Source organism: Nicotiana tabacum, chromosome 8, assembly GCF_000715075.1.
Source record: "Nicotiana tabacum cultivar K326 chromosome 8, ASM71507v2, whole genome shotgun sequence".
NCBI lineage: Eukaryota > Viridiplantae > Streptophyta > Magnoliopsida > Solanales > Solanaceae > Nicotiana > Nicotiana tabacum.
The window spans coordinates 19,949,183-19,971,041 of NC_134087.1; the positions used below are offsets into that span (position 1 = coordinate 19,949,183).

The 21,859-nt window shown below is 38.9% G+C and overlaps 2 protein-coding genes across 2 annotated transcripts; both read left to right on the forward strand.

Annotated features, from left to right (window-relative positions):
* Positions 1–15,216: 15,216 nt before the first annotated feature.
* On the forward strand, positions 15,217–16,383 carry LOC142162982 (uncharacterized). The gene is made up of 2 exons (XM_075220221.1): positions 15,217–15,527; positions 15,648–16,383. Exons 1-2 carry the CDS (start codon positions 15,217–15,219, stop codon positions 16,381–16,383), a joined length of 1,047 nt encoding a protein of 348 aa, XP_075076322.1.
* Positions 16,384–16,652: 269 nt separating this feature from the next.
* Positions 16,653–18,464, forward strand: LOC142162983 (uncharacterized). Its single transcript, XM_075220222.1, has 5 exons — positions 16,653–16,827; positions 16,941–17,067; positions 17,316–17,514; positions 17,824–18,234; positions 18,345–18,464. Exons 1-5 carry the CDS (start codon positions 16,653–16,655, stop codon positions 18,462–18,464), a joined length of 1,032 nt encoding a protein of 343 aa, XP_075076323.1.
* The last annotated feature ends 3,395 nt before the right edge of the window (positions 18,465–21,859 follow it).

Sequence of the window (21,859 nt, forward strand, 5' to 3'; positions counted from 1 at the left end):
TCTTGGCACTAGGCCACATTTTATATCGTTCCCAATTTTCAATATTAGCTTTGCCAGTTAGGACAGTAGGTGCACACAAGAGCAATTTAGATTGTAAACATAGATAAGATTTCATGTAGATAGCACAATATATTCGGTTGCAATCTCAATTTAAGGTCTAAACATCTCCAATACATAATTCATACCTTTGCCCCTTTCAAGCTGTCAAGATAGCACGTTGATTATGTTGGGACATATTTTTCACACACATAGGGTTACAACACCAACTCATGTAAAACAATAAGCAATGCAACAATTCAACTTTAATCTTGCCATGCCCACACAAACACCGAGGAAGCTCAATTTCTAAAAGACGGGGTTTTAGCCATACATACCTCAATAAAGCTTTCCTTATTCCTTACAAAATTCCGGAACTTTTAGCACTTCGATCTATTGTGTAAGAATTACAAATTAAATCGAGAATTAGAGATGAGATTGAGATTTTAGTTTGTTTTGAGCATACTATCAAACACTAAAGGTTCATTGTGATCTTAGGCCATTTTGAGAGAAGTTTCTATCATTTTATACCCTAATTGCTTTCCTTTTTAGTTCACTACCTCCCAATATTCTATGGTGTGATATGCATGCAAGAAATTCATTCTTATACCCATGAATTACTTCACTAGTGATCCCTTATTGCTAAGCATAGGAATAAGAGCTGAGGTAATGAAGTCTTACCTCTTGGGATGAAGATTTAGGTGCCCTCACTTGATTATCTTCAAAGATTTGGCAAGGTTTCATGGAGTAATTTGATGGAAAGCACTTCCCTCTCTAAGACCCTCTCTCTCTCTCTAAAAGCATCAGGAAATATGCTCAAAATGAGCTATAATACCGAATATATCAATAAGGGGTCGGGTTTAAAATTTAGAAAATTGGAGCCCCTCTACGATCTGCGATGGCAAAGTGGAAATGCGGCCCGCAGAATGGACCGCAAAAGTGCTACCAAAATCTGAACACACTTCCTGGGTATGCGGTAGAAATGCGGTCCGCATACCCGTTCTACGGTCGCATAATGCACCGCAGAACTGCCTCTCACAAAATCCCAAGGGAAATGTGCGACGACTATGCGGACCGCATATCGGTTATGCGATCGCATAGTTGACCTCAAATTTGACCAACACACTGACTCACTTTACGGCGATTATGCGGTCCGCATACCTAATATGCAACCATATTCTCGACCATAGAATCGCATTTTCTGGAAAACATTATTTCTTGACTTTTATATCATAGATCAATCCAAAAAGGTCTGAATAGTGGCTCGCTTACGCATTTCTAATGCATGATCCTAACTTGGCACCATGGGATTCGAGGTTCTGAGTAAGAAATTCACGGGGCCTTACATTATGTCTACAAACATAGTGTGTAATGGCCAATTGTACCAGAATGTCCAGAGCTTTCAACAAAAGGATCAAACCAAGACAGTTCGCACCAGGACAACTGGTATTGAATAAGATTTTTCCACACCAAGATGAAGCAAAAGGGAAATTCTCTCCCAACTGGCAAGGTCCGTATATGGCACAGAGCACTAATACGAGGAGCACTCATACTTGCAGAAATGGATGGAGAGATCTGGCCAAAACCAATCAATTCAGACGCAGTCAAGAGATACTATACTTAGATTATTTCATACTCCTTTTTCTGATGTAATTGAACTATGTTTGACCTGATTCCCGTTTAAGAGGGGATACGTAGACAACCTTGTGGGTTCGGTCATATCATAATAAAATTTCCATTTCCCCTAGATTCAAAAATTGGGGCAGAATTTTGAGGATGACCCTCAAAATTCCGGAGCAAGTCCAGCCAACACCATCGCATGTCAGAAGGTCAAAAATTGGTTAAGAAACTGGGGTAGAATTTTGAAAAGGATTCTCAAAATTCTGAAGAAGGTTCAACCACTTCTGTCACTCGCAAATGGTTGGAGGATCATCTACCAAACTGGGACAGAATTTTAAGGTGGACCCTAAAAATTCCAACACAAGAAAGCTGCAATATCTCTGAAATGTGTCACAGTCGCTAGTTCATCAAAATTATTTAATATATCAATACGCTTCCAAAACAATTCTATTTTTTATCAATAAATGCGTATTTTCCGAAAATTCTATAACCGTCACGTGCTACTAGGGGAGCTCGAAGGGGGCTTCTAGAGCGAAGCAGAGCAAGGCCGACAGACGAAGTAAGAACCAACTTCCCCTTATGAAACTTATGATTTTTCTTTGAACGCATGCACATTTGACGATAGCTTTTGTACATATAGTAGATTCACCATGCATCCAGCCGTTAGACACTGAACATATCCTAGCTAAGACACTCTACCCTTATCTGCTATTTTCTCTTTGCACGAGTCTAATCTCTAACTCCACATTTGCATAAGTCTAATCCTTAACTCCACATTTGCATGAGCCTAATCCCTGACTCCATATTTGTATGAGTCTAAGCCCTGACTTCATTTTTTGCATGAGACTAAGCCCTACCTTTATATTTGCATAAGGCTAAGCACTGCCTTCCATTTGCATGGGACTAAGCCCTATCCCGCATCTTGCATGAGGCTAAACCTACCTCCATATTTGCCTTCTCTTTGCATAAGGCCAAGCGTTGTCTTCTCTTTGCATAAGGCCAAGCGTTGCCTTCTCCTTGCATGAGTCTAATCCCTGACTCCATATTTGCATGAGTCAAATCTCGGACTCTATACTTGCATAAGGCTAATCTCTGCCTTCATTTGCATGGGACTAAGCCCCGTCCCGAATCTTGCATGAGGATAATCCTTGCCTCCACACTTGAATGAGTCTAATCCCGGACTCCATATTTATATAAGGCTAACTTCTGCCTTCATTTGCATGAGAGTAAGCTCTATCTCCATACCTGCATGAGACTAAATTCTGCCTCCAATTTATATTCTTTCACCGAGACTAAGCGTTGTCTCTCTGGCACTATCTATTTGCTCTTCTTTCGGGCTAGGCTTTGCACTAAACCTCACCAAGACTAAGCCTTGTCTTGTTACATCATATTATTGCATATCATGGGCTGAAATATCGCCAATCTATCCAAGGGTGTCATAGTCTAAAGGCACCATCCTCATAGCCTGAAGACACCATGCCATGGCCTGAGGATCTCTCAAATTTGCATATCATTATTCAAAGGCGTCATGGTTTGGAGGCACCATTTTCATCGCCCGAGAACATCATTTCATGGTCTGTGAATCCCTCATTAAACAATTTATGGCCCAGGACGTCATGGTCCAAGGACGTCATCTTTAACTGTCCGAAGACAACCTTTATTGTCCGAAGGGAATTTGCACTATTTTGAAATTTTTGTAAATACGTTTGTAGCATCTTTTATTTGCAGGTAACCAATAAGCAACCGTTATCCTATCAGGAGCGATCTCACTCCAGTTCCCTCTGATCGTCCTGATTGTAGCTGCTTCCACATCTCAAGTCCGTTCTTACATTGATTTCATTGGCACACTCCGCAAGTGAATCCAGAACTACACATGGCCTGATTCCTGTAAAGCCAGGGATATGTAGGCAACTCGAAAATCAGAGCTCGGCCTCTATCTTTCAAAGCATCCCTTCTGGTCAAAATTGGCTATCATTTCTTTGCCTAAAAACTCTTTCATCCTTCCCGGGTAAAGAAGGACAGTTGTTGATACCCAATTTTTTCCTATATATTTTTAAATAGGCATAAAAGCCTTCAAAATAGCATATATATGCATATATAAGCATGCACAAGGCTTTCATTATTTTTTCCATAATTATACGGGTTTAAATTGATTTATTTTCTCCCTTTTTATCCATAAAATCCCCAATAATTATTTTCAAAATTATTGTTTTGATAATTCATCTATTGAATTTCAATATTTATACCAAAATATGGCTAATAAATTTTTTATATATTTTTACAATTACATTTAGTATTTTTAAAACTAAATTGCATGTAATTGCAATGTTAGCCCATTTTTAGAGATAATTATGTTTTCTATGCATAAAATTGGACCCTGTATTTTTTAAATTGTTAATTATGTATTTTAAATCATTTTGAACCTTAATTTATTTTCCAAAAATTACCTTTTATATTTTATAAATTAAATAGGGGAAAATTGGCTATTTAAATAACAACCAAATTTGGCTTTCAATTATAGCCAAAATTGGACCCCTTTCTAGCCCAATTTCACACCCAAATCACCCGACCCATACTTTATTAACCCTTACCCAAACCCGAAACCCACCTACCCGTTTTAATCCTGACCGTTTATCTCTGTCCAAATCATTCCCTTCCTTTTTTAACTTTAATCAACCTCTAACCCTAAGTCATTTTTCCAAAGGCGTCGCCTTCAGATTTTCTCTCATCTCCAATTTTCTCTCAAACCTAACCCTAGACTCCTCCACTCACCTCTTTCTCCGGTCATCTCCGAAAACTATCCCTTCCAACCCAAGCCTCCAATGGTCACTCTCATCACCTTGCTTATCATCTCTAAGGCATTCAAGGGTCCCGGGCAATGTCGATTTGGACATAGGGTTTCTGATTCTGTGGTTCGAGGCTTCTCTGGTGTGATTTTGGGCAAAATATGCAGAATCATGACCCCTCATGATTGATTTTAATTTTTCTTAATTGTTGGTAATTGAAAGATTTTCCTTCAATGCCCTAGATTTCTACTCGTCTGTTTGAATTAACTGATTTTATTACCTTCTAAATTATGGTACTCGGTTTTACTTAGTTTTTTCTTAATTGGGTCTTTCTGAATTTGGTCCTAATCGACACTCTATGCTACGAAATCTTGACTCCTTCCTTATTTAGTCATGCACTGATTTTTTTCTTCTTGCCTTATATGATACTGAATCTCCCCGTTTGATTTGATTCCTTTAACTTAAGGGAGTACTCCCTTGGTTCCCTAAGTGATTGATTCTGAGTTCTTCAATTATCACACTACTATGATTTTTACCTTATTCCACTACCTATTTTCAACTATAAATATTCTAAGTCTTTCACAAACGACACACACACTTGGCTTCCAAAAACCCCTCTCTTATTTAAAATCTCTGTGTTATTCTACTACTATTAGCCGGTTGTAAGCCAAGGCTAGTCATCTGTGCTCTTTGGTTCTTTCATATACTTACTTCTATCTTCACTGGTATGTCCTTGTTTAATTTAAAGTCTAAACAACAACATGTTTCTCTTCTTATTTCAGTTTCTTTTATTTCTAGCATGATTTTACTTGTGGTTTTGTTGTTAAGTTTGTAGTTAAGCATGCTAGTATGACTCCCTTCCCTTCAAATTCATGCATTCCCTTGTGTGATTAAAGCATGCCTGGACAATTGTATTCTTTTACCTGTTGTGCACTTACCACTTTGTGAATCCCAAATCCCTGTTCTGCTCTATGTGTTTATGACTGGTTTGTGATTATGACAGTGTCAAACTATCTCTGAGCATGTCCATACCAGTCCTAATACTCCTGCTGGGATCATGTGTCTGTAATCAAATATCTGTGTATCCCCAAACCCTTGACCCCTATGTGATTACTGAATTCATTTGGATTATGTGAACTTGTTGTGTATGGTCTAATCCTAAAGTTTTTGAACTCTATTTACTATTCCAACTTTTTTTCAACAATCTCTGTTACTAATTGCTTTCAAAACAAACTTTTGAGTCCAGTCTTTAATAATCTTATTTCAACATGTGTCCTGCACTTTCACTCTACTCTTAGTTAATAAGTTCTGTCCCCTCTAGTATGTGTACTGCCTTGGGATCCTCTTGAGAACCTTGTAAACTCTGGCGTACTGAGGTTGGCCTTTCCATACTGCACTGGTTCAATTCTTGGCTATTAAGTCTAGGTGTAAGGATTGTCGGGAGTCCTTGAGACCCTTAGGGAACTTTGATGCACCTAGACTCTGATTGTCTATGGAAATGAGGCTTGAAAGACCATTGGAGGCTTTGGGTAACTTGGGCCTAATTGCAGGCTCCCTATAGAATAGCTTCTTGGTTTTCTATTTCATTTATGTAATTCATTTATTGGCCTGTAATAATTTGTAAACAAATACTTGGGGTACTGTCACGACCCCAAATATCCGGTCGTGATGGTGTCTATCACATTACTAGGCAAGCCAACCCGAACCTTTAACCACAAAGAGTTCCTTTTAATAAATCATTTTCTAACACAGGTTTAGATACCAAATCTTGATAATAAGTGTTTAAAACACAGTTATAAATGCAGAATATCAAATAAGCATGAAAACTACACAGCCCCATAATCTGGTGTCACGAGTCTAGAGCCTCTAAATATACAAGTCTAACTGTCTAGTACATAACAAGTCTAAAATGCGGGAAAAACAAGGATAAGAGGAAGAAAGTAGGTCTGCGGACGCCGTGCAGCTACCTTGCAGTTTCCGGCAAACTCTGACAATGTTGAGGACCCTCACTCGATCGCTCAAGCACCATATAATTGAATAAACAACAGGATAACAAATCTATTTCACAGTTTAAAACTAGTTCCGTCATAAAATCATCAATTTCAGTTTAAATACTTGAAATCATATACTTAGCAATTTTTCAATAGAGGCTTGTTTTAAAAAAAGGGTAAAATCAGTAAAAAATATCATAACTGGGCCTCTCGGCCAAGGTATCACTCAGAATATGGCCTCTCGGCAGCCTCTCAGTCACTCGTAACTCAGGTCTCGTCACTCAGTACTTACACTCAACACTCATTTCCTTAATATCTCATAATAATAATACTCATAGTAACCGCTGCGGAGTGCAGCCCAATCCATAATTTATAGTCGACTATGCTCACTAGGGGTGTATAGACTCCGGAGGGGCTCCTACAGCCCAAGCTTCATATAGCTGCGGCGCGCAGCCCGATCCAATATATATATCATTGTGGCGTACAACCCAAACCCCGGGCTGCGCAAATCGAAAACAATCAAATAATATCAAATAATACCAAAAATAATATATATTGGTATTATTATCCAATATATATAAGTAACCATCATATCGGGTTGCACGCCGCAGTGACATATATATTGGATCGGGCTGCACGCTACAGTGATATATATATATATTGGATCGGGCTGCGCGCCGCGGAGATATGATGCTTGGGTTGTAAGAGCCCTTCCGGAGTCTGTACACCCCCAGTGAGTGTAGTCGACTATAAATTATGGATCGGGCTGCACGCCGCAAAGGTTGATGATGATGATTATTATTATTATTATTATTATTATTATTATTATTATTATTATTATTATTATTATTATTATTATTATTATTATTATTATTATTATGAGATATTAATGAGCCTGAGTGCTGAGAGTGAGTACTGAGTGATGAGAGCTGAGTCACGAGTGACTGAGAGGCTACCCGAGAGGCCATATTCTGAGTGATACATTGGCCGAAAGGCCCAGTTATGATATTTTTACTGATTTCACCCTTCTTTTAAAATAAGCCTCTGTTGAAAAAGTGCTAAGTATATGATTTCAAGTATTTAAACTAAAATTGATGATTTTATGATGGAACAAGTTTTAAACTGTGAAATGGATTTGTTATCCTGTTGTTTATTCAGTTATATGATTTTTAACTGCTCGTCACTGCTTTCAGACCTTATTTACTTTAGTTACTTACTGAGTTGGTGTACTCACGTTACAGCCTGCACCTTGTGTGCAGATCCAGGTGCCTGAGCGGCAGAGTGAGGGTCCTCAGCATTGTCAGAGTTTGCCGGGAATTGCAAGGTAGCTGCATGGCGCCCGCAGCCCTGCTTTCTTACTATTATCCTTGTTTTCCCACATTTTAGACTTGTTATGTACTAGACAGACAGACTTGTATATTTAGAGGCTCTATACTCGTGACACCAGATTATGGGGCTGTGTAGTTTTCATGCTTATTTGATTTTCCGCGTTTGTAACTGTGTTTTAAACACTTATTATGAAGATTTGGTATTTAAACCTGTGTTCGAAAATGATGTTACTTCTTCATTATAGAATGTTTTGTGCCTTACGTAATTTCTTGCTTTCAGTCCTTATTTACATTTGTTACTCACTGAGTTGGAGTACTCACTTTACTCCCAGCACTCCTGTGTGCATATTCAGGCGTTGTGGATCCTGCCAGTGCGAGTTGAGAGCTCCCGGCAGATATCAGAGTCCACGAGGCAGCTGCTTAACGCCCGCAGTCCCGTGTTTCTCCCTCTTTATCATTTCTATCTCTTACTCCGTGATGCCTTTGCCCCTTTAATCAGACTCTACTCGCGTCGAATCTATCCAAAATCAGAATCACAACGTCAAAATATGCTAAAGGAATAAAGTCCAAGCGAAAACAATCAAATAATACCAAAAATCTCAAAATTGGCCAAACCCAACCCCCGGGTCCACGCCTCAGAATTCAATAATTTTTGCATCAATAGATTCCTCATCTCCTCGCGAATTCAGACATATCAAGAACACTAAAATCGAAGTCCAAATGACCCCTCAAATCCCCATTTAAAGGTCTTTTAATCTCAAGCCCTAATCCCCAATTTTTCTTCCTTAATCTCCACTAAAACCATGATTAAACAATGGAAAAGTGATATTAAACCCAAGTAATTAAGCTTAGGGAACTTACCCAACTAATATCCTTTGATTCCTCTCGAAATCCTATGCCTTAGCCTCTTTCCCGTCTTCAAAAATGGAGTATTTTGCAAAAATTCGCGAAAAAGCAATATATATACCTTCTGGCCAAGGATTTTCTCATCTACGATCCCATAGCAGCTTCTGCGGTACCGCATATGCGGTCCTTCCTCCGCTTCTGCAAAAATCACTTAACAGACCAAAATCTCACATGCGCTCAATATTCCGCACCTACGACTCTGCAGGTGCGGTCCCACTACCGCATATGCGGTTCCTGACAATTCCTCAATAATCCACTTCTGCGGCTCCCCTTCCACATGTGCAGCGTTGCACCTGCAGTCCCCAAATCCGCAGGTGCAGAAATACCAGAAGCAGCAAAAGTTCAGCAACTGCAAACATTCCTTACACTCCCTGTCAACCATCCGAAATCACCCCGAGACCCCCGAGACCTCAACCAAAAAGAACAAACATATCCTAATACCTTATTCAAACTTGTTCCAATCTTCAAAGCACCTCAAACAACATCAGATCGATCAAAACACCTCGGATTCAAGCTAAATTTTCTAAAATCTTCTGAAATTCGTTTTTGATCAAAAACCCAACCAAACCACGTTCGAATGACCTGAAACTGTGCACGCACATCCCAAATGACTCAACGGAACTACTGCAACTCCTGAAATTCCATTCTTACCCCTATATCAAAACCTCGCCTACCAACCAGAAATCGCCAAAATATCAACTTCGTCAATTCAAGCCTAAATCTACTCCGAGCCTCCGAAACTCATTCCGATCATGCTCCTAAGTCATAAATCACCTCCTGAAGCTAACCAAATCATCAGAACTCACATCCGAGCTGTCTAACATATAAGGCAATATCCGGTTGACTTTTTCAACTTAAGCTTCCTTAAAAGAGACTAAGTATCTCAAACCTCACCAAAATCATTCCGGATTCGATTCGACCAACTCGATACCACATAACACGGATAAACAAAGCATAACGAAGTAGAAATGGGGGAAACAGAGCGGTAACTCATGAGACGATTGAGCGGGTCGTCACATCCTCCCCAACTTAAACAAATGTTCATCCTCGAACGAGTCAAGAAACATACCTGAAGCCTCAAACAGGTGAGGATATCTACTCTGCATCTCCCGCTCGGTCTCCCAAGTATCCTCCTCCACAGGCCGACCTCTCCACAGCACTTTCACTGAAGCTATATCCTTTGACCTCAACTTTCGAACCTGTCGACCTAAAATAGCTACTGGCTCTACATCATAAGTCAAATCATCATCCAATTGAACCGTGTTGAAATCCAAAACATGATATGGATCCCTAATATACATCCGGAGCATTGAAACATGAAATACCGGATGCACACTCAACAAGCTAGGTGGCAAAGCAAGCTTATAAGCCACCTCCCCAATCCTCTGAAGCACTTCAAAAGGCCCAATGAACCGAGGACTCAATTTCCCTTTCTTCCCAAATCTCATAACACCCTTCATGGGCGAAACCTTCAACAGAACCTTTTCACCAACCATGTAGGACACATCCCGAACCTTCCGGTCAGCATAACTCTTTTGCCTCGACTACGCTATACGAAGTCTCTACTGAATCACCTTCACCTTTTCTAAATCATCCCGCACCAAATCTGTCCCCAATAGCCTAGCCTTATCGGGCTCGAACCAACCAACTAGAGATCTATATCGCCTCCCGTACAAAGCATCATATGGAGCCATCTGAATACTCGACTGGTAGCTGTTGTTATTAGCAAACTTCGCATGCGGTAGAAGCTGATCCCATGAACCTCCAAAATCAATGACACAAGCACGCAACATGTCTTCCAATATCTGAATAGTGCACTCGGACTGTCCGTCCGTCTAAGGGTGAAAAGTTGTGCTCAACTCAACCTGAGTACCCAACTCTCGCTGCACAGACTTCCAAAACTACAATGTAAACTGAGTGCCCCTATATGAAATGATAGAAACTAGGACACCATGCAACCAAACAATCTCGCGGATATAGACCTCTACTAATCGCTTTGAAGAATAAGTAGTACATACAGGAATGAAGTGGGAGGACTTGGTCAGCCGATCCACAATCACCCAAATAGCATCAAACTTTCTCAAAGTCCGTGGAAGTCCAACAACAAAGCCATAGTGATCCTCTCTCACTTTCACTCGGGAATATCCATGTGCTGAAGAAAGCACCCGGTCTCTAATGCTCATATTTCACTTGCTGACAATTGAGGCACCGAGATACAAATCCCACAATGTCTTTCTTCATTCTTCTCCACCAATAATGTTGTCTCAGATCCTGATACATCTTTGTGGCACCCAGATGAATGGAATACCGCAAGCTATGGGCCTCCTCCAGAGTCAACTCCCGAAGCCTATCCACATTAGACACACAAATCTGGCCCTGCATCATCAATACCCCATCATCACCAATGGTCACATCTCTGGCATGATCATGCTGAACTTTGTCCTTCAGAACAAGAAAATGCAGATCATCATACTGGCGCTCTCTGATGCGATCATATAAGGAAGACCGAGAAACCACACAAGCCAATACCCGGTTGCGCTCCGAAACATCTAACCTCGTGAACCGATTGGCCAAGGCCTGAACATCAACTGCAAGAGGTCTCTCCCCAACTAGAATATATGTCAAACTCCCCATACTCACTGCCTTTTGGCTTAGACCATCGGTGTAATACCTCATAATTTAAAGAAGGACATAATAGTCATTTAGCCAAAATAATTAAACCAAAAAAAATACAAAAAAGAGGATAATAGGCCAAAACCTATGGGAAATATTTGGTAAAGTTTAAAAAAAAGAAAAAAAGAATAGGGATTAAGGGAGGGGTTACGAAGCAAAAGCTTCTGCTGCAACAAAGTCTTAAGGAAAGAGTCCTAATATACTACCAATTGAATTGTTGAATTGGAAAGAAAAAAAACTTAACAGGAGAAATTTGAGAATTAAGAGAACGAATTCGTACCAGTGAAGGACACACAAGTGCTAGGCTTGGGGAGCAGCTGATAGGGTTTCTTGGAACCATAGCAACATTGTTCTTGAAGACCGAAGAAAAACTCTTTTACTTCATTCGGGTATTACGTGAACCCTCCATCTAAATTTTTGTTGCCAGAATCCTTTTTAAGGTGTTCTTATAACTACTATCGAACAATCTATTAGACTGTTTTGTAGCACTAGGTAAAGGGAACAAATTTATATTTGAGTTTTCTATTCATATCATATTTACAAATTAATATCATATTTATACTTTCAATTGTTTGAGTTGGAAGTCAAGATGACAACTTAATTTGTTATGCCTATATTAACTATTAAAGGGATAAGGAAATATAACCTTATTGTTAGCCATTCGCCTAAAGCTCCAGAAAACTAGTAAAAATAAAGTTGGAAATCCGGTCATAACTCCGGCATCCGGTGGTGGAACTAACCAAACTTGGTGTCAAAAGATACATAATTTCCATATGAATAATTCCCAATTGGTTTCAACTTCAGATCTATAGTCAATTTTAGTATATCTTAATTTCATTTTCACGAGTTACTGTAGCAGACAGTGTTCTTCATTCAATTTCAGCGATTCAGCTAATTCCAGCACTACCTTTCAGCACAACAGTTTGTTTTGATAACGTGAAAGTGTTCTCTTCTCTTCTAAGATTGGTTTGAATTCTAAGCTTACTTTTAAATTGAAATTATTGTTTTTACAGTTTGGACTGTGAAATTGGGTTCACATCCATAAGCAGTAAGTAACGTAAAGCTAATTCGAATTACAGTAGCATCGTTTTCTTGCAAAGCTGATGCACCTTTGTCATGTAATTAAAGTGCTAAAGAATTACAATTGTAATGGACACACAGGCAGGTGGCCAGCCACCTTTGGTGGCTGCGCTGCCTACCCAACCTCCTCCAAACATTGCACAAACATCAGGGAACACAAATAACAACAAACAGCCGATGGATTACTCCAAAATTCTGAAACCTTGCACTTTAAATGCTGCAATGCAGGAGCAACAGGAAGTTGAGCCAATTCCCATTCGTACACCTACAATATTGAATGGAGAGCATGTTATTCAGTTCACAGAAGCAAAAGTAGAAAGGATGGATATCATCGAAGGATTACAATATGCAATAGTTGGTAAATGTTCTTATGGCAGCCCAGAAATTCAACAACTGCGTAAGTTAATACCAATTCAATGCGGAATTAAAGGTAAGTGTAACATTGGATTTCTAAGGGATAGACATATTTTGATTAGAATGATGTTAAGGCAGGACTATCTTCATTTCTCATCAAAAAATCATTACATAAAGGACAGGGATGGCTATCAATATCAGCTTAGGCCATTGATTTATGACTCAAAGTTTAGAGCAGATGAAGAAACACCCAAGGCAATGGCTTGGATTTCATTCCCAGGTCTATTGCCAACCTTTTGTTGTGAAGGAATGTCTATTTTATCTAGCTACAGCAGTAGGTAAACCTATGCATCTAGACATGGCAACAATTAATAAAACTAGACCTAGTTGTGCTAGGGTGAAGGTACTAGTTGATCTACATGCAGATTTGCCTAAAAAGGTGAGGATGGACATATTCAATGAAGCTAAAGGAACAATAAGAACTGAATGGGTGAGAATTCAATATGACATGATGCCTAAATATTGCAGACACTGTAAATTTCAAGGGTATGATCAATTTGAATGTTGGAGGATACACCCTGAACTATATGTGGAGAAGGGGAATGCTAACCAAGCAGATACAGTTAAGAAGCAGGACATAGGGAACTCACAGCCTATAATGATTTTATCTAGTGGAAAGGTCGTGGGTAATGTGAATGTTACAGCAAAAGAGCAATGGAAGGAAGTGAAGGACAACAGAGTTAGAAATGTAGTAAATCAAAATACTAGTCTCAATAATAATGGAATGGAGATGGCACCAGCTAAGCAGCTTGAAAACAATCAGAACAAGGAGGGTACAAGTACTGTAGATAGACAAGCAGGAGCACAAAGCAACAGTGGTAAGGAATTGGTGGCAGTAGACAATGAAGATAATGATCATGTTCAAGTAGATAACAAGTTTGCAATATTACAAGGGATGGATGAAGAGGAAGAACATGTTAATCAATTGGCAATGGTGGCAGCTAATGAAACAACAAACAGTTCAGAAGTTCATAACCAAGCATCTACAAAGCAAAAACCAGAACATATGGTCAATAATGAGGGAAAGCTAAATCCAGCAACACAATCTTTTCATCTTAACTCATCGTGGATTGGTTCGACTAATGGTCTAGTCAATGGAAAGGAGGCATCAAAAGCAAAAAAAGATACTGCACAATGGGTAGAAAGAAGTTTCAAGGATAAAACAGGAGATGGAATAGTGAAGATCAATACATCATGCCAGGAAATCCCATCACAAGATACATTAGTGAAAAAGGAACTTAATAAAACTCCAAATTCTCAAGCAGAAGGGTCAAAATTGTCTACATTTAAAGAAAGAGTGCAAGGCTGTGGAGGCAGGCTATGGGATACACAAAGGGAATACGATTCAGAGGAGAACGAAGTACCACTAGGAGCACAAGCTGATGAGGAACCAAATGAGAAGGACAAAGAAGAAGATGAGCAAAGTGTAAATGGAGAGCCCCATGCCCAATGACAACAATACAAATGGTAATTTTTTAATAAAGGGAGGATCAAAAAATGTTGAGCACAACAATAATTATCAGATAGCAGAAGTTACAGAAATTAGAAACTATGAAAGAAGAGGCCCAGAGGTAAATGATCCTAGAGGAACAGAAGATGATAAACTTCAGAAATCACAAGAAGACCCACAAGGACACAACACAATAGAGAAAGAGAAACAGCCAAAACAAAAAACAAAAATAGTAAATGTTACTATTACATTGGAGAAAAACCAGTTGCAGCTGTTAAAAAGAGGAGAAGAGAAGGCCTTGGTCCCTAAAAAGAATGCATTTGGAGCTACATCAAGAGGGAAGGAAGACAATAAAGAAGGAGAAGAACCTGGTAGATCAGGATATGACATGGATCAAGAATCAACTACACAACACCTTATGAATGCTGCAAGGCAAGGTGACTTATCACCTACGCAAGTGGAAAAGGCAAAATCAACAGCAAAAGGTAAGAAAAAGCAACAAAAAGATAATTTTGCAACCCCAAAAGCTGGGGTGCACACAAGGAGAACACTAACTAAATCCAACAATCAGAGATGAATGCTCTCATTTGGAATATAAGGTCAGTCAACACACGGCAGGCCTTTGAAAGGTTGACAAAAATGCACAGGCAAAATCACTATGAATTTGTAGGATTAATGGAGCCAAAGCAACAAGCAAAAAACTGGAAAGGTACAGAAACAAGATAGGACTTGCACAGGCAATTTCAAATGTTTTCAACAAGATCTAGGCTTTTATAGATGAGGTATTTGAGGTGATTGTTATGTACAATATGGTGCAACAATTAACACTATGATTGTTTCATACTGAATCGCATGTGGAGTTTGTCCTAACATTGATATATGCTAAATGTGATGCAATTGAGAGGATAGAATTATGGGATTCATTATATGCAATGGCAAGGGATATGGATGTACCATGGCTTATAGGAGGTGATTTCAATGTAATATGGGACGAAGAAGAGAAGTTTGGTGGGTTACCTGTGTCATTGAATGAAATTGATGACTTTCGACACTGCGTCAACACTTGCAATCTCTTCGACCTTGGATTTAAAGGCAGCATATTTACATGGTGGAATGGGAGAGTAGATGAAGACTGTATATTCAAAAGGCTAGACAGATGCTTGGTCAATGTTGAGTTCCAACAAATATTTCCAGGAATAGAGGTGAAACATTTGTCAAAGACTGGTTCTGATCATAGTCCAATGTATCTGAAGTGTGATATTTAGACTCCACCAATAAAAAAGCCTTTTAAGTTCTTGAATTTTTGGGTGGAACATGCGAATTTTAATTATGTGGTGAAAGAGAATTGGACAACTGATTTCAGTGCAAATCCTTATATTCTTTTTAATCACAAGTTAAAAAAATTAAAGAAGGCCCTTTCATTGTGGAGTAAGGCTACATTTGGAGATATTTTCCAAAAGATAGCAAGCATGGAGGAGGTAGTGATGGTTCATGAAGCAGAATTTGAAGCAAATCCTACAGGGATGAACAGGGAAAGGCTACAAAAGGTTCAGGCAGAATTGATCAAATGTCTTGCACTAGAGGAGAAATATTGGCAACAAAAGGCAGGCATGACTTGGTTCAAGGAAGGGGATAGGAACACTAAGTTCTTCCATGCACAAGTGAGAGGTAGGAGGAAGAGACTTCAGCTTAACAGAATTCAAAATAGTGGAGGAACCTGGATTGAAGAAGAACAAGAAATTGCAGAAGAGGCTATCAAATTCTACGAGGAACAGTTCACAGAAGCAGCTACTCCTTCATCATTTGATATCATAGAGCATGTTCCTAATCTGATTAACACTGAGCAGAATGCAGAATTGATTAAGCAGCCAACAAAAGAGGAGGTTAAAGTGGAAGTACTTGGACTTAATGGTGATAGTGCTGGGGGGCCAGATGGTATGACAGGCAAATTCTATCATTCTTGTTGGGACATAATAGGGCATGACCTGTACGACATGGTGAGGGCCATTTTCAATGGTCATGAGCTACCCAAGTGTGTAACACACACCAACCTAGTTCTGCTACCAAAGAAAAAAGAAGTTACCATTTTTCTGATTTAAGACCAATAAACCTCAGTAACTTTTCAAATAAGGTTATATCGAGGGTGGTACATGAAAGGCTAGTGAAATTTCTCCCAAGTCTGACATCGGAGGAACAGTCAGGTTTTGTTAAGGGCAGGAATATAGTAGAAACAATCCTTCTAACTCAGGAGATAGTCACTGACATTAGGCTTAGAACTAAGGCTGAACCTAATGTCATCCTGAAGTTAGATATGACCAAAGCGTATGATAGATTATCTTGGCTATTCCTAACCAAGGTACTGAGAAAGATGGGATTCACAGAAAGGTTGATAGGGATTGTCTTTGGATTAGTTTCAAACAATTGGTATTCTATTCTAATCAGTGGTCAAGCTCATGGGTTCTTTAAGTCCTCAAGGGGAGTAAAACAAGGTGATCTTGTATCTCCAACTTTGTTTATCTTGGAAGCAGAAGCATTATCTAGGGGTCTCAATGCACTACATACTAACCTGTATTTTGTGGATTTGGGATGCCAAAGTGAAGTCCAAAGATCAATCATTTGGCGTATGCAGATGACATGATTATTTTCTCATCCTCAGATGAAACATCTTTGATGCTGATTATGCAAGTGTTGAATGCATTTGAAGTTGCATCTAGGCAGCTTGTTAACAAGACCAAATCAGTTGTGTTCCTGCATCATTTAACAGACATGGAAGTGTCAACAAGGTGGAAAGGATCACAGGCATTCATAGGAATGATTTTCCTATCATATATCTAGGTTGTCCTATATTTTATGCAAGGAGAAAGCTGGAATACTATCAACCCCTAATTACTAAGGTAATGGACAAACTACAATCATGGCAGGGTAAGTTATTATCAGTAGTGGGCAGGACAGTTCTCTTATCCCATGTACTGCAAAGCATGCCTATGCATCTATTATCAGCTGTAAACCCTCCAAATTATGTGATAAATAGGTTGCACAAATTGTTTGCTCAGTTTTTCTGGAGCAGCTCTGTAGGAGGAACTAGTAGGCATTGGGCTTCATGGAATACCTTATGCATGTCAGTTGAGGAAGGAGGAATAGGTTTTAGGTCACTGCATGATGTAGCAAAGGCATTATTCAGCAAGTTGTGGTGGAATTTCAGAACAAAACCAAGCCTATGGAGCTCTTTCGTATGTCAGAAATACTGTAAAAATTAAATTCTATAATTGTTCCATAGAAAAAAGGGTCTCACATTTGGAGAAAAATGTTGGAATGCAGAGATCTGATTGAAAATCAAATCTTTTGGCAAACAAAAAGGGGATCCTCACTATTTTGGTTTGAAAACTAGACAGGTCTTGGGGCACTATATTTTTTAGTTCCTCAGGACTTTGGCATTGATGAAACTGTACAAAATCTACATGATGTTACCTTAGATGGTGAGTGGGATGTGGACAGGCTATTTGAAATGCTTCCTGAAGACTTAGCAATACACATTCTAGGAGAAAATCAAACCACCTTCACCTCAGCTGGTTCTTGGCATGCCTTGGTGGATGCTGGAAACAAGAGGATATTTCAGTGTTAAGTCAGCATGGGATTATACAAGAGGAAGAGACGAACCAAGAACAGCTTATAGGATGATTTGGGTAAAGGGACTGCCTTTTAAAATAGCATTTTTCATGTGGAAACTGTGGAAAGCAAAGCTACCTTTAGATGATTTCTTGAAAAGGGTAGGCTACTGCATGCCATCAAAATGTTGGTGTTGTGTAAAGCCTGACGAGGAATCTCTTCAGCACTTGTTTTTTAGATCAGAAACTGCAAAGACAACTTGGAAGTATTTTCTATCGAGGGCAAGAATAGCTGTGGAGGGACTAACATTGCACCAGGAAATCACAAAATGTTGGACTGCAAATGTATGTTTAAGGCTCAAACCAGTAATGCAAGCACTCCCCTCATGTGTAGTCTGGGAACTCTAGAAAAGAAGAAATAGTATGAAGTATGGTGATGCTGTGACAACTAGCAGGGTGATTTATCAAGTTTCATCAAATCTCGAAGCATTGGTGAAAGTGAGAAAACCTGGGATGAATATGGTACCTCACAAATGGCAAGATCTATTAGCTATGATGGAAAACTTCACTCCTAAACTTAAGGTTACCAAAGTCATGTGGGAATTTCCAAGTGCAGGATGGCTAAAAGTTAATACGGATGGTGCATCGAGGGGAAATCCAGGCAGCAGCTCAATAGGTTTTTGTATAAGAAATGAAATGGTGACATAGTCAAGTCTGTAGGGAAGGAGATTGAGGAGACAACAAACACAGTAGCTGAAGCGAAGGCCATGGTAGAAGCACTAAGGTTCTGCAGATTTCAACAATACTCTCATGTATGGCTTCAAACTGACTCAATGTTATTAAAAAAGATAATGGATGGGATCTGGAAACCACCATGGATCATATCTGAGCAGGTAGAGGAAATGAAGCAACTAATGAATGGGGGCAATTACATAGTTACTCATATTCATAGGGAGGGCAACAAGCTGGCAGATCACTTGGCTAATTATGCTTTAGATCATGGAGAAATAGAATGCCAACAATTCTGGCATCTAGATGTACAGGGAAGGAGGTTAGTTAATGAAGATAAGCTGCAATGTCCAAGTCTAAGGGTGAAGGTGGACAGGAGATAAGAAGCAAAGAGAAAAGGAAGAGCAGGAGGTGCCACTATGAGTATATTATCCAATGCTTTCAAAAAGCCAAGAATTAAAATGCATATATGGGCCATGACTTGGGAATGTCTTGTTTTCCATCAAGACAAAAGGAACGACAAAGGCAGGCACGCCTGGAGTTTTAAATTAATAAAAATGCATGGGATCGAGGAGTCATCGTTAGAAGAAAAATTCGAGCTATTTTGTAAGCATGCGTCCAGCAGCTTGATAGAATATGAAGGCATGCACATTGGGATAACACTACTGGGTGTAATCAGAGACATGGAATACACGCATGCTTCTAGCATTACTATATGAATGCATGCTTCAAGATGTTTGGGTCCTGGATATTACTCAGTCGACGAGCTACAAGAGTTGGGAGGACAGTTTAAATTCCAACAGGTATGCACGCTTGTTTTCACAAGGTTTTTCACGCTGACATACACATGGGAAAGAAGGCATGTGCATGGGGTTTCGACGTAAAAAAGGGATATGGAATTGCTCGTTGGCAGTGTAACGAAAGCTGGAAAATGAATTGGAATATGCTATTTTGGTCAAGCATGATTTCTCATGTTTCTGGAGGGGCACGCGTGGCATACGCATAGATGCAGAAAGCCGTGCGCTAGTACATTGGGAAGGCAACATTGTCGACAAAGCAAGGACAACAACTGGATTAAGAATCGAAAGGGGGCAATTTACGATGGATGTTCATTCACGCTACCTACAACCACTAAGAAATGGATCGTGGCACGCCTGGGAATTAAACAAAGGCTTGGCAATGTAAACAAGAGTAATGCTTAAAAAGAGTCCTCGATGCAAACGAAAAGCTTAGAAGCGTGGATGCAATTTACAAGAACAAAGCTGGAAAGTGTAGGCATGCACTTATGGATTATAAAATTACAGTTTTGTTGATTTTAAAATGAACGCATGCTTCAACAAAGACATGGAATCCACTCAGGCTTATAGCATTTTAATAGTGCTTCAAGATGTTTGGATGCTTGAGAGTATTCGGTTAAGGAGCTAAGAGAGGGGACCTACAACAAGCAGGTGCAAAAGGATGTCTAGATATTTGCACCAACATTCTTTTCGAAATGCAGCAGCACATGGAAGGCATATTAATTGTTTATTGCTTGAAGTTCTCGATCAACGAGGCTTTCATCCATTAAACAATAGGGACAAAAAAGATTTGAATTACAAGAATAATGCACGCCTGTACTTATTCATGGGCTACACATGCTTCTCATGGGCTAATTTTATTATGAAATGATTAGTAATACTTGTGATATCAAGTTTGAGTGATCTACTCAAATTGATAATAGGGTACATGTATTTTACAAAGTTTATGCTTTACATTTTGTAGGACATCAAGATATTTGTATTTCCTATTTCATTAATAAAAAAAATAGCCCTAGGCGCTTGCCTAGCGGAAAACAAAAATAGAAAAAAAGAGAATTTAATTCGATAGATATTTATTTAGAGGATGAATTATGGAGTTGATGGGTAATAACACTAGATTTATATTGATTTATAGATTTCACACAAATTGGGCATTTGGAGTGATAAAAAGTCAAGCTTTGGCTAGTAGGTATCAAGAGGTGAGTTGTAATCTTACCGTAATTTGTGTTTTTATAACTTGCATGATTTACATATGATTTCTAATATGAATATATTACCGATTATTTTAAGTTGCATGTGGGATAAGTCTTTTACTTGATATGATACCGAAATAGTTATTTGACATGATTATCGTTGTTTTAAATATTCTTGATGTCACTAGATATGTTTTATCGTTACTTGAATATATTGTTATCGAAATGAAATTACATGATTTGATAAGAACCTAAATGACCTATATTGTTTTAAAATATTTTTCTATAAGTATATATGGATACAGAGACAATTATAAATAGGAGTAGACTTTGAAGGATCCCGTAGCTAACGGTGGGTTCGTTATACCTGGTGCACCTTGTATTTACCGATTACAAAGTACAGTTATAACCCTCGCTAGTGGGAAGGTATAACTAGTATACCGTTACCGATTTCCCTTGAGTAAGGACTACCGTTATATTTGACTTCTTACGAAGAAGTCCACAGTTATACCAATTACATGATTCGTTCATTGAAACCTTCCAAATATGAATATTGATATTATACAGTGGTTACCGAGCTTATTACTGAAATGTAAATTGTATTAACCTACAAGAAAAACATGATATGATTGAAAATTATTTATTATTTCTGAAAGGGTATTTTTATGTTATTTCCTGTATGATATACTAGCATGTTTTCTGACTTGTCCCCAATAAAAACGGTTGTGGTTAAGTGTTATTACTCACTGAGCTAGCGACTCCTTCTCCGCTAATATTTTTTACAGAGACTGCAGTTGACGCAGGCGAGGATTTCGTTAATTAGAGCGCACAGGTTGATATTTCTCGGTGAGCCTCGTACTTGTTCGCGTGGGCAGAAATTTTATTTATTGTTATGGTATTCTCATTGAACTCTTAGAATCGCTCCATATTTATTATTTTAGTGTCATGAGTATTCTTTTGTTATTATAGTTTTATGTTGAGTATCGTTCTCATTTATCAAAGTTGGAGATAAATTAGTATTTCTAGTAGTTAGTTGGTGGTTTAGTTATGGTGGAGACTTGTGTTAATTGACAAGTTTTCAATTGTTTGGTATGATATTAGGATGTTTGGTTGTTGATTTGAGATAGGAAAATTTTTGGGATGGTTCAAAAACAGGGGAAACTCTGTCCGATTTTCTGTAAAATTTTCGATGAGGCTTACTTGGGAGCACTTGCTCCTAAGCGCCGGTCACAATCCTAAATTTGGTTGTGA

What these genes read in the sequence shown, in the direction of transcription:
- LOC142162982 (XM_075220221.1), top strand. Translation starts at nt 15,217, where the DNA reads ATGGCAAGGGATATGGATGTACCATGGCTTATAGGAGGTGATTTCAAT. An exon ending in GGTTCTGATCATAGTCCAAT is followed by an intron (nt 15,528 to 15,647) that starts GTATCTGAAGTG and finishes AACTGATTTCAG; the next exon opens with TGCAAATCCTTATATTCTTT.
- LOC142162983 (XM_075220222.1), top strand. Translation starts at nt 16,653, where the DNA reads ATGGGATTCACAGAAAGGTTGATAGGGATTGTCTTTGGATTAGTTTCA. An exon ending in GACATGGAAGTGTCAACAAG is followed by an intron (nt 17,068 to 17,315) that starts GTGGAAAGGATC and finishes TGTGATAAATAG; the next exon opens with GTTGCACAAATTGTTTGCTC. An exon ending in CAAAATGTTGGACTGCAAAT is followed by an intron (nt 18,235 to 18,344) that starts GTATGTTTAAGG and finishes GACAACTAGCAG; the next exon opens with GGTGATTTATCAAGTTTCAT.